Source organism: Perissodus microlepis, chromosome 3 (assembly GCF_051167445.1).
Source record: "Perissodus microlepis isolate ML-2025 ecotype Zambia chromosome 3, ASM5116744v1, whole genome shotgun sequence".
NCBI classification, from domain to species: Eukaryota; Metazoa; Chordata; class Actinopteri; order Cichliformes; family Cichlidae; genus Perissodus; species Perissodus microlepis.
Genome location: NC_140463.1, coordinates 33915884 through 33928358, shown reverse-complemented (window position 1 = coordinate 33928358; position 12475 = coordinate 33915884). Strand labels below are relative to the sequence as shown.

The 12475-nt window shown below is 42.8% G+C and overlaps 2 protein-coding genes across 2 annotated transcripts; both read left to right on the top strand.

Annotated features, from left to right (window-relative positions):
• The first annotated feature begins 564 nt into the window (after positions 1-564).
• LOC146391273 (uncharacterized) lies at positions 565-4505 on the top strand. Its single transcript, XM_084924129.1, has 19 exons — positions 565-707; positions 788-840; positions 923-1012; positions 1085-1212; positions 1310-1450; positions 1528-1590; positions 1689-1850; positions 1931-2027; positions 2121-2335; positions 2443-2593; positions 2659-2867; positions 2945-3062; positions 3134-3339; positions 3428-3545; positions 3622-3794; positions 3861-3943; positions 4013-4131; positions 4205-4324; positions 4399-4505. Exons 1-19 carry the CDS (start codon positions 685-687, stop codon positions 4440-4442), a joined length of 2313 nt encoding a protein of 770 aa, XP_084780255.1. The 5' UTR covers positions 565-684; the 3' UTR covers positions 4443-4505.
• A 2481-nt stretch (positions 4506-6986) lies between these two features.
• On the top strand, positions 6987-12085 carry LOC146391272 (uncharacterized). Its single transcript, XM_084924130.1, has 17 exons — positions 6987-7167; positions 7256-7311; positions 7384-7470; positions 7602-7729; positions 7816-7953; positions 8697-8765; positions 8837-9007; positions 9079-9175; positions 9255-9463; positions 10006-10365; positions 10523-10643; positions 10715-10920; positions 11012-11129; positions 11204-11376; positions 11452-11543; positions 11637-11755; positions 11840-12085. Exons 1-17 carry the CDS (start codon positions 7145-7147, stop codon positions 11980-11982), a joined length of 2310 nt encoding a protein of 769 aa, XP_084780256.1. The 5' UTR covers positions 6987-7144; the 3' UTR covers positions 11983-12085.
• Positions 12086-12475: the final 390 nt, after the last annotated feature.

Here is a 12475-nt window from a genome sequence, read left to right as displayed (position 1 = left end):
ATCTTCTGTTTGAAACAACCCATTTAACTCCTCCCCCCCTTAAACCAGCGTTCTTTGGATTGGCTCCAACTCACAAACAGAAAGTTTGTGGGTGGAGCTTCAGTACTCACGGCCAGACTTATGTGGTTAAGATGACCATCCAAGGATATCAGTTCTCACTTACGCCAATCATATCAATATCAATATGTTCTTAGAGTCTGTTCTTAAAATAAAATGGGAAGTGTGGCATGAACACGTAGTTTAATTCTTCTTTTTAAGCATAAATGACACATGAATGTTTCTCCCACTAAAAATCAAAAATTTGACCTACTAACTCAAACATTTGAGAAAATAAGATGACAACCTGAAACGTTGATTTATGGATGATAAAAAAAAGCTCCCATACCATGTAGCTTTGTATCACTATGGTCACAAGTGAAGGACTCTTGGTGTTGTTATTGGCAACACCTGTGCTGCCATGAAACTGGTCTGCTGATTGAAAGATGGCTTGATTTCTAACAGGCTACACATGGGGGTGTAGCGGTTGCCCGGCCGGTGTGGTAATAAAAGCTGGTTTGGGTTTCAGCACTGCATGGTGCCAGTGTGACCAGGATATGCAACGTGACAGTTGAGCTTGTGTTAGTTAGCAGGTGTAGTTTGCTAGCATCCAGGCTAGTTTTAGACACTACCAACACATCAGTGGCTATGGCCTTTTGTTTTTGCTTTGGGTAAGGTGTTTTCCACACCAGTTTGAGTTGCTCCCGAAGCAGCTTTCTTCCATGAGACTTAAATCCGTTTTATCTTACAGAGTGCTCTTTCTCCTGTCGCTGCGGACAGCTTCAACGCGTGATATTCCCAGTGGTGAGCTTTAAATGTTTGCTTCTCGTAAGAGCAGCTGTGAAAAGCAATGCAAAAGCAATCCCTAAAATCTTTAATCATGTAGGAGTTCTTCAAATGGAGTGTCGTGAGCGTTACTTCATGATAGCTGTTGGTCTCTCCTTTGCTGGGGATAAACCTCGCTTTGAGGCTGTCGGTGAGTCTCTGACTGGCTGTAACTCCATCCTGGTGCATGTTAAATCTCACTAACCTCCGGCTTGTCGCCCAGACAGCACAGGCGTACACGCCATCACCGAGGAGTACGCGGCAGAGTGTGGATACACCATCAGTCTTCTCCCAGTTCTCGGCCACGTGGAGCTCAGAGCCTCTTACTTCAGCTGCCATACTAATGATGCAGTATGCCGCAACACAATTTATCCAGACTTAATTACTGCACGTTAAGTGTTGTCTGTTCTCTATGATGGCAACCTGGTGTTCCCATGCACTTACACAGGATGATGAAGTGTTCACGTTCAACTTCAACCTGATTGTAACACGTGGAGGGAAGCAGGCCACATATGCGCTTAACAAGACCTGCACTCTGTCACTCCCGTGGTCTCCCCGAGAGGTTACCTGTGAGGTCAACTACATGGAAGTAAGCTTGGATTCAACCTGTAGCATTTTTATCCAGGGAACTCCTTGAGATCTCTTATAATCCTGGATTTTCTGCAGGTGTCGGTGAGGAGTGAAGCAACGTGTCCGTATGTGGAAAACGGCGATTCTGCTTTCAAACCCGTATGTTTCACCTTAAGTGCAACTGCCAAACCTAATTTTTATGCACAGCTAAAATTACAAATTTGGGTGGGCTTCTCTTGAAATGCATTTCCTCTTAGGCCCTTTACTCAGATTGGAAGGTGATGTTTCAAAGAGCAGAGGATCAGTTTCTGCCCATGAACCTCTCTGAAGCTCGGAAGCTGGGTTACGTGTTTGCTCTCACAGATGAGAGGCTTGTGTTTCGGACACCGTATGAGCAACCCCATTCTTTCAGCACTGAGGTAAAGGGATGAGAAACTGTAAAGGTTAATTATCTTATTCCCGGCTTATGTAAAATTTCCAATTTGTTTCTTTTTTCCAGGTGAATGGCGTTCCAGTAGAGGTGGTCCATGCAGTCCTGTTCTCGAGGCAAAGCTGGGTTGTCCTCGTGGTAGATCTGTTGGCTGCTTGCTCGATGCGTCAGTATTAATCCTGGTGTTTTAGGGGGGTTGCTTTTGTTTTTGTCTTTTAACCCAAATACTTATAAGGAAACAACAATGGCGTGTCCACAGATAATGGGTCATATGACGGTGGCTATATGATGTGGGAGACTTCTGAGCTGCTCCACAGTCTGGTGTCTCCCTTAAATGAGACTGAGGTCAGCATTGGAGCCAATGGGAAACTTGTGGAGAAGAAAGTTGCAGAGGAGAGGGGCTACACCGTGGAGAAGGTTAACACCACCCTGGAAGTCAGTATCCCTTACAAAGCTGAAGGAGGATACAGGAAGGTAAGAAGGCACTAGAGCTGTAGACTTGGACTCAGCAGGTCTTCTAATCACAGCAGAGCTTTCAGGTTAAGACGAAATATTAGTGACATAGTCTGACTTTCTTGCAGAGCTTTGTGTCTCGAGACCTCTACGAATACTACGTTTTTCGTCTCTACTTGGAGCAGATCTCAGTCGACGAGGCTGAGATTGCGGCCAGGCTTCGTTTTCACAGGATTATAGTCACTCCCCTGCTGCGATGCCACATTTTCACTGAAAATCGTAAGTGTATCTAATGCACTGCATCACATCGCTGTGGTCATATTCTGATGGGCTTTTTGTTTCAGAAACTCTTGTAAGAGAGCGCACATTCACCATCTATCTCGGCGGTGTCCCTGAAGACGTGGTGTTAGTTTCTATTCAGCTGAATGGACGAGAATTTACATTGCCACTTACAAATATGAGCACCTACAAGGTCACTGAAGTTCTCCACCCCAACGGCACCCATGGATACACACTGACGGTGCTTTTTGATGATCCTATTGTCAAACTGCAGGTAATCGTTGAGATTAACACCCCCCCACCCCCTGTATTTCATGCTGGTTCTTAAAATCTTAAAATGTTTCCTGTTAGTTCTCCAGAAAAGCTGTGGCAATGCAGCACATCCTGAATGTCAACTACACACTAGCTGTTCAGCCTGGAAATGAGCCTTATTATCATGAAACAACAGTCACAGCTCTAACTCGTGTCTGTAAGTCTTGAACCTGTGTTTAGTCTTCAGCTCAAGCATGAAATGGTATTAAATAATCCTGTATCCAACAGCGCCTCCTGTCTTTGATGCCAACTGTTCGGAGTCCAGCATACACTTTAAGCTGGACCATCGCCCTTTTGATTACTTTTGGGAGCTTGCCATCGGCTCAGACGTGCTAACCTCAGACCTGGCAGACCGGCGTGGCTACATCTTGAGTAATGACAGCCAGAGTCTGCGGCTTGATGTGCCGCTATTCACGAATGGGTATAAATACCAGGTAGACGAGTGAAATGCTGTTGGCACCATCAGTTTGTCCTTAAACTCAAATTCTCTTTAAATGTAGAAGTACTGCATGTGTTTGGCAGGACGTCACTTTGAAGGGATTCTCAGGAACTTTTGAGATCCTTGTGAGAGTTCGTGAAACATCAGAAGTCCAGACGTCGACAGTTAAGACCTGCCTGTTCAGTCCTGAAGAATTCATTAGTAAGTGCATCCAGTCTTGACTATTGCAGACAGTCTCAGAGTTACCCATCATGTTAAAATTCAATTGTCTGTGCAGTGTGTTCGACCAATGGGAAGGTGAACGTGGTGGCTAACTTGTCTCTGCCAATCCCAAGTGGAGGGAGCCCAGCTGAAACCAGCCTCAGGGACAAATCCTGTCAGCCTAAAGATGCAGATGGCACCAGGGCTCTCTTTTCTTTTGCTGTTAATGACTGTGGAGCTATAATTATGGTAATGAACAAATGTTATCTTTTATGTATCATTTGTACCATATATTAAAACTTTTATTTTACTTAGCTGGGCAGGGACTCTGTGACCTATAGAAATGAGATCATCTTCAGCTCTGTGAGAAATCCAGAAAATCTGAGCAGTAAAAACAGGTATGCATCCTCACCCTCAGCTACTTGGGTTTTCACCATTCAACTACTAAAATGTAACTTGTATTCCAGGGTCTTGCTGCAGTGCACATATACTGTGGCTGGATTACATGCCCTCTTCTCGGCATACAAGTTTGAGTCTGACACAGTTGGCGTTGGTCGTATTGTGCATTCTAACCGCATCATTGAAGGTGGGTGGTTTAACAATTAAACAGCCTATCGGTGTCACTGAAAATGTTAAGTTCAATTATGTTCTTACTCTAGGTCCCGCAGTGGATCCCACTAGTGCATCCACCAGGAGATCGGTGACCGTACGACCTCGTTACCAGCCTTCTGCAAAGTACATTAAAGTGTCGAGTTTCTTAAAGAATCTCTCAAACAAAGGTCTGCACTACTTTTATACCAGGTAGAATTTGCCAGCATTGGAAGTGTCTAAATTGTAGTGTTTCTCTCCACAGGACTAAAGGAATCTTCACAAGTAAATGTATTTACTGTCATTTAAAGAACTAAGACTTGCACTATTATTATTTTTATGTAATAAAGACTTAAATGAAGCATGTGATCCATTCTTGTCAGTTTGTCACTTAAGCTGCGTTCACACTGCAGGCGAAAGCGCATCAAATCTGACTTTTTTTTTTTTTTTTTTTTTTTTGGACCCTATGCGACCCATATCCAATCATGGTATGATAGTTTGAACAGCACAAATCCGGTCTTTTCAAATCCGACCAGGTCACTTTCATATGTGGTACTGAATCCGATACATATTTGATGTTTTAGAAAGTGACTGCTGTTTGACTGGTCATATTACATTAAAGCAGTCTTTTACGTCACTGACACAAGACAGACGCCAATTATCAGCGCTAGAGAAGACCAACCTCTGCAGAGGTAGGAGCCACTGCTGCAAACAAGGCCATTGTTAAAGCACGGGCTCCCCCTTCCCATTCAGTGTCCTTCTTTCTCTAATTTGTCAAAATTCTGTCGGTTACGACTGCAGAAATTGTTAGACTGTTGCAACAACACCGAGCTCTGTAGCTGCCATTTGTACTTCGCTAAACAGCGTGTTATGTGTGATGTCTTCTTTTGCACATGCAGGCCGCTTTGAGGGCCATGAACTGTTCACACTAGAGCGCGTTTGCTGAAACTTGTACAAGACTGGGAATCGGTGTCAGAATTACTGTAACATGGGCCTCAGGATTTTATGAAGTCTTTGTATGACTAGGTGAAATTCATAGGAAAATGGCCTGGCATCTATATAGCTACTCAAGGTTCTTTGCTACTAACATCTGACCTTAAAGCATTTAATTCTGGGAACTTTAAAGCGGTGTTCAAATGGCTCATTGCAAAGCTGGAACAAGCTGTGTAACTTGTCTTGCTCCCTGAAACACTTAATACTTGATTTGCTGACCTCACATCATTGGCTTTAAATTGTTCCATATCAATGACATCAGTTTACTGTAATCATGACAAAATATAAATTGGACTTTTGCTTAAACAATCAAAACTTGGTGTTGTCATCTTTAGGTCACAAATGCTTCTCATCTATAGATATTCCATGGACTACAGTGGCTTTGTGAAGAGCACTGAAGCCAGCTGGGATATCAACCAAAACCAGTACTGGAAATGCAAACTCTGGTTTTAATGAGCCACTCAGTTGACAAGTTGAGGTAGTGTTATTTATCACCAGTTTTATTAAGTAAGGGCATGGAAGCCAGGTGAGACACAAACTGCAGGCATGTCTTTAAGACAGACTTGGATGAAATAATTTCCTGCTTCCAAATTCAGGTAAGAGGTTTCTGTACCACCCTGTTGAATCCAGAATCAAATTTAAAATCTAAAGGTCAGGCCCGTCTTAAAGACCTCATCGTACCGTTTCACCCCAATAAAGCACGTTGCTCTGACTGCTGGTTTACATATGGTTCCTGCTATTTAAAAGTAGAATGGGAGGCAGAGCCTTCAGCTTTCAGGCCCCTGTTGTGAGGACAGCTCCCAGTTTGGATTCTGGAGACAGACACCCTCTCTGCTTTTAAGATTAGGTTCCAAGCTTTCCTATAAAGCGTATAGTTAGGGTTGGATTGGGTGGCTCAGGATTCCCCCTTAGTTATGTTGCAATAGGCGTTGGCTCTTGAGGGCTTCCCATGATGCACTAAATGTTTATTCTTCACTTGCCTTTTTTTTTTTTTTTTTCCAATTCCAAATTTTGCATGTATACCATCCGTTTTATTTTTGTTGCACATATTTAGTAGACTAGACTTTTTATCGAGGGGTGGAGGGTGGCACCTAACAAACATACGATCTACTTCTGAAACACTTCATTGCATATTTATTACATTACAGCAGGGTTCCCCAATCCCAGTCCATGAGGGCCGGTGTCCCTGCAGGTTTTAGATCTCACCCTGGGTCAACACACCTGAATCACATGATTTGTTGATTACCAGGCCTCTGGAGAACTTCAAGACATGTTGAGAAGGTAATTTATCCATTTAAATCAGCTGTGATGGATCAAGGACACATCTAAAACCTGCAGGGACACCGGCCCTCGTGGACTGGGATTGGGGACCCCTGCATTACAGTGTGAAAAAATGTGGTGCAGTTCATCCCTTGTCCACCAGAGGGTGCTGCAAGAGCCTTACTCCAATCCTGTGATTGAACTTCAACTTGTGATCCACTGAGGATTTCAACAAGATTTGAAAATGAAATCTAAAAAATAAATAAATATAAGATCCAGACATATGCACAAATGACTGCAGATTTATGCTTCAGTGCACTTTAAAGTGTTTATCAATGGGAATATCACAGTTTGAAATTGCACACACAGACAGAAGGGCCAAACATTAAGCTCAAGAACCTTTGCAACTTTATCAGTAGCACCTAAAGTGCACTGAAAACCCTGCGTCAGGCTAGGGAAGAAACCTGAAGCCGTCATATCAGTACTTATATTCTGGTAGTGTCACTGGCCAATCAGAGGCTCTCAGAGTTACACTCACAGGTGCAGCCTTTGAATAATCAACTCATCTTTAAATCACTTGCAGCTGATGCTAAAAGTGAACTCTGCTTTTAACTTCAGGGGTCAAGAAATGTACTAACAAACGCAACTGAGCTCACACAGACTACTGCTGATGTGGTTTGGATATCCCAAACACGTGATTTACTTGAGCTTGTGTTGGTTAGAAGTGTAGTTTGCTAGCACTCAGGCTGCCAACATCAATGGGTATGGCATTTAAGTTTAGGTAAGCTGCCTTATTGGGAAATCATCAAGTTTATTTACGAAGTTAATTTCCAGTTAGGTTTTCAATCACATGTCCCTTTGTGTTGCAGTGTGGCCTTTCTCCTCTCCATGTGCTCAGCTGCAATTTGTGATCTCATCACGGATGGTAAAATGCATGTGATTAGGGAGTGTTTTAAAAACTGTTAATCTGTACTTAAAACTTGCTTTGTTCATGCAGGAGTTCATATGGAGTGTCGTGAGCGTTATTTCATGATAGCTGTTGATCTCTCCTTCACTGGAAAGGAACTTCGCTTTGAGGCTGTGGGTAAGTCCCCCTTAAAAGCTTCCCTTCTGCATTGGAGCATTTTTTTTTTTTTTTTTAAAAGCTTCTTTCGTCTGATAATTCTGGCCACTGCTGAGCTACATGACTACTGAGGTTGTCTTCTTTTTGTAAAGATAGAACAGGAGTGTATGCCATCACTGAACAGTATGCTGCAAAGTGTGGCTATACCGTGAGTGCTCTCCCTCTCCTGGGCCACGTGGAGCTCAGAGCTTCTTATTTCAGCTGCCACACTGACAACAAAGTATGTGCAAGCAGTCAAATAAGCAGAAATGTGCTGCTGCGTAAAGAGAGAAGGCTTTGATAAATTTTCTCTTCTGGGTATTTCAGGATGACATGTTCTCCTTTAATTTTAACTTGATCGCTACACATAAGGGAAAGGAGGCCAGCTATGCACTGAACAAGACCTGCACTTTATCTCTCCAATGGTCTCACAGAGAGGTTACCTGTGAGATGAACTACATGGAGGTAAATTTGGATTTTTCTTCTTTTTTTTTTTTTTTTTTTTCCACTGAAGATTTTTCTTTTTAAATGTACAGTCAGTAATTTTGAGGCTTTTTCTTTAAATGGAGGAAAAAATGAATACTGAACTGATAAATATACATTAATCTATATTTGCATGTCCCCCCCAAAAAACATGTTCTTATAATTAATCAATTAAAAATACAGTAGCAGGTTTGCATTCTCCCCCCCCCCCCCCCCCCCCCCCCCCCCCCCGATAATGGGTTGCAGTCACTAAAGAAATAAACATGAAGGACAATGCCACCCACACCGTAATAAAATGTCATAATCTTCCTCACCTTCTGAACTGAAGTCAGAACTTTTTAAATTAAAGTGCTTCACTGACTCATTGACTTGTATCAGGCTAGTTTAGTTTTGCAGTCTCTCTATGAGTAAAGGTGGATGCTTCTCACTTGGAATTGATAGCTGAGGTATGCAGTGGACTGATGGCATTCCACAGAAAGTGGCAAACTAGATGTGTGGATCTGCATCCCGGCTGGCAGTGGCCTTTATGGATTACGGTCTATGTAATGTTTTTGATCTCTTGGCTGACTAAAACATGTCTGTTCTATAGCAGCCACCGTAGCTAGGATTATACACTTGAATAGGAAGAGGGTAAGAAAACAGAACTTGGTTGACTGCAGTCTGCACTCTACTCATAATCTAGTGGTGAAAATTTTACACCCTGTAATTTGGTGAATTCTGTGCAGGTGTCTGTGAGGAGTGATGTTACCTGTCCGATTGTCCCAATCGGACACAACAAGAATGCAGTCAGAGCTGTAAGTCTTACACTCGGGTAAATCTCTCACTCAGGAAGTAAACAGTCTTAAGATTTGTACCTTTCCCCCAGGTACGCAGCACCACTTCTTCAGACTGGCAGGTGACTTTTCAAAGACCGGAGGAGCAGATGCCGTCCATGAATGTGTCACAAGCACGGAAGCGGGGCTATACGTTTGACTCGAGGGATGGAAGACTTCTGTTTCGAACGCCCTATGGACAACCCGACTCACTGAGCACTGAGGTAAACCACAGATTCAGAATCTGCATTTGAACCATTGATGCAAAGCAAGGCTTACGTGCATTTCTCTGCAGGTGGAGGATGTTCCAGTGGAGGCAGTGTATGCAACTGTGTTCTCCAGACAAAACTGGGTTGTCCTTATGGTCGACCTCTTGGCTGCTTGCTCCATGTGTCAGTATCTGCCTTTATGTCATTTTAGTGACTTTCTGCTTAGGATCAGGTGGACTTGCAATGTTGTTTCTCTTAACAGATGAAGGTTACTTTGATGACGGGGGCTATATGATGTGGAAGACTCCAGAGGCGCTGTACCCGAGTGTCGGTGGCACACAGATCAGGATTGGACTGAACGGGGATCCCATGGAGCAGCTAATTGCAGAGAAGAGGGGTTACATTGTTGAGAAGCACAAAGGCACAGTCCATATCGGCATCCCTTATAATGCTGAAGGAGGACACAGGAAGGTCAGAGGATGGATATTTAAGCTGAGCTGAGGATCATACAAACTTGGAAATTTCTTTGCAGTGCATGCTAAGTGTAGCTTTTGGATTGCTCTGGGGATGCTTTGTAAAATGTTGAATTGGATGATGCACAGGGATGGCTTGTTTAAGCATTTAATAACTTGAATGGATTCATTGCAACATTTATGAGAGGGACTGCAATCCAAGCCAGAACAGTTGTTTAGACAGGATGCCTCCAGGTGACCACTTTCAAATTGCAAGGCGATTCCATAGGTCACCTGGAGGTTGCTGCAACTACTTGCACGCTGTCTTGGTCTTGAATTTTTTTGCAGTCAATCATCAGGCAACTTCCCCCCTTCCTTCTCTCTTAGTTGCAAGGAGGTTGTCATCCTATTTTTCTATTTTTACTCTAGAGATGTTGGTCTTTGTGGCCATGTGACTAATTTATCTTGTATTACATCCTTTGTGAAACATATTTCAGTCAGACTAGCAGTTTATCTAATGGTAAAGTTTGAAGTCATGCAAACTGCATGTTTGTCTTTCAGAGCTTTGTTATTGGGAGCCTCTATGAGTTTTATGCCTTCGACCTCTCCGTGGAGCAGATCTCAGTAGATCGTGACTATGTAGATACCATGCTCCAGTTTCGCAGGACTCTGGTTACTCCCCTGTTGCCCTGCACGATTTTCACTCATAATCAAACAGTCCTTGAAGAACAGATGTTCACCGTCTATCTCGGCGATGTTCCTGAAGATGTCATGTTAGCTTCTATCCAGTTGAATGAACAAGACTTTACGTTGCCATTTACAAATACGAGCACCTACAAAGTCACTGAAGTTCTTCATCCCAACGGCACCCATGGCTACACACTGAAGGTGCTGTTCCACGACCCTGTTGTCAAACAGAAGGTAACCCTACCGCCACCACGCCCTTGTGAAAACGATGACTCTTTGATTTTGTTTTGATATAAACACTTGTTACCTATGTTTGAAATGAATATTATTAACATTCACAACATGATGGCTTAAATCCTGCTCATCTTAGTGAATTTGTTTTCTTTCATAGTTCTTTATAGAAGATGCAGTTCTTCAGTTTATGCTGGATATTAACTACACGCTGGCTGTGCTACCTGGAAACGAGTCTTATTACCGCTTGGCATCCATTGTGGCACTGTTCACAGATGTCTGTAAGTTATTTGATTATTTACTCAATATTGGCAAAAGCTTTAAGAATGGTTAACGAGCTTGCATCCGACAGCACCTCCAGCCTTTGACGCGGTCTGCTCTGAGTCCGGGATACGCTTCAAGCTGAACCATCAGCCTTTTGACTACTTGTGGGAGTTAACCATCGGGTTAGACGTGCTAACCTCAGACCTGGCAGACCGGCGTGGCTACATCTTGAGTAATGACAGCCAGAGTCTGCAACTTGATGTGCCACTTGCCACTCATGGGTATAAATACCAGGTAGATGAGGGAAATGCTGTTGGCATGATCAGTTTGTTCTTAATAGGTTTGAATTGTGTTTAAATGTAGAAGTGCTGCATGTGTTTGGCAGGACGTCACTTTGAAGGGATTCTCAGGAACTTTTGAGATCCTTGTGAGAGTTCGTGAAACATCAGAAGTCCAGACGTCCACAGTTAAGACCTGCCTGTTCAATCCCCCAGAATTCATTAGTGAGTGCATCCAAGCTTTATTGTCGCAGATGGTCTCAGTTACCCATCATGCTAAAATCCATCTGTTTATGCAGTGTGTTCGACTGATGGGATGATGACTGTGGTGGCAAACCTGCCTCCAGTAGTCTCAGGTGGAGGGAGAACATTAAGAATGAACCTCATGGACAACTCCTGTGGGCCTAAAGATATGAATGGCACCAGGGCCCTCTTTTCTTTTCCAGTCAACAGCTGTGGATTCATATTTGAGGTAAAAGCTGAGTTTACTGATTTGTGGCATCCCCTCCCTGTGCTGCTTTGCCCTCACTTTGTACTTTTTCTTCAGCTTGGAAAGGATCACGTGACTTATCAAAATGAGATCTTCTACAACAAGAATGACCAGAATATGGACTTGGTTTCTAGTGATGCCACTGAGAGGTATGAATCTCAAAACTTTCCTGTTAATTAATTATTTGTTTTTTTCCCCATCTGCATCGATCCATGACATTGAAAGCTGTCCTTGTTTCCCAGGGTGATCGTGCAGTGTACATATCCTCTGTCTAGTCTCCATCAACTCTTTACAATGTACAGATTTGTGTCTGACACAGTTGGAGTTGGTAAAATCATCCGCACAGTGCAGACCACAGCAGGTACAGTAACTTATTCACCTGCTGGAAATTATGCTTTTTTTTTTTTTTTTTTCAAAATCTAATTTATTTTTTATCTGTTTCTAGGACTGCAACGTCCCACCAGGAAGCCCACTGCTGCACTTCAAAGCACCCCAAGACACACACAACCTGTTGTGTTTGTACCTGGTGTTCGTCCATCTGCTCGATACTTCGGAGTTTCTAGGGTTCACAATCTTGCAGGTGGCTAACTGATAAATATCACTTTTTGGTGATCCCCTTTCAGGAGCTTAAAAAGTCACAAAGTTGTATTTTAAATGGGACAAAACTGCATTAAAGCTGACTTTGAAATTATTTGTCTTGTAGAGCTTTACTACTGTGTACTTTGCATCATTTTTGACTGTTTCTGACACAGGATGTAAGAGATTGTCGAGATTTCATTGTAAGGAACTCACGGTCATAAAAAAAGGGGTAGAAATGAATAATTATGGCTCTCCAACGTTTAATTTTCTTTCTTCCCCCCCCCCCCCTAAATATTCAGGAAAACTTGTATCTTGGTCTAAATATATTAGAGTGAGAAGCTTGGGAAAGAATAGAATGCACAGGTAGTGAATACAGACTAGTGCACTTCAGCGAGAAGTGTACCTCAGTCTAGAGAAATTTATATATGTGTGTGTGTGTGTGTGTGTGTGTACATATACCAAACGCAGTAAGTATACGTTTCATAGAAATAGTCTATAACTT

Excerpts from the sequence above, each read along its gene's own strand:
- LOC146391273 (XM_084924129.1), top strand. The coding sequence starts at position 685 with ATGGCCTTTTGTTTTTGCTTTGG. Across the intron at positions 3,340-3,427 it reads CGAATGGGTATAAATACCAG|GACGTCACTTTGAAGGGATT; the intron begins GTAGACGAGTGA and ends TGTGTTTGGCAG. Across the intron at positions 4,325-4,398 it reads AAAGAATCTCTCAAACAAAG|GACTAAAGGAATCTTCACAA; the intron begins GTCTGCACTACT and ends TTCTCTCCACAG.
- LOC146391272 (XM_084924130.1), top strand. The coding sequence starts at position 7,145 with ATGGGTATGGCATTTAAGTTTAG. Across the intron at positions 7,730-7,815 it reads GCTGCCACACTGACAACAAA|GATGACATGTTCTCCTTTAA; the intron begins GTATGTGCAAGC and ends TGGGTATTTCAG. Across the intron at positions 9,464-10,005 it reads CTGAAGGAGGACACAGGAAG|AGCTTTGTTATTGGGAGCCT; the intron begins GTCAGAGGATGG and ends TTTGTCTTTCAG.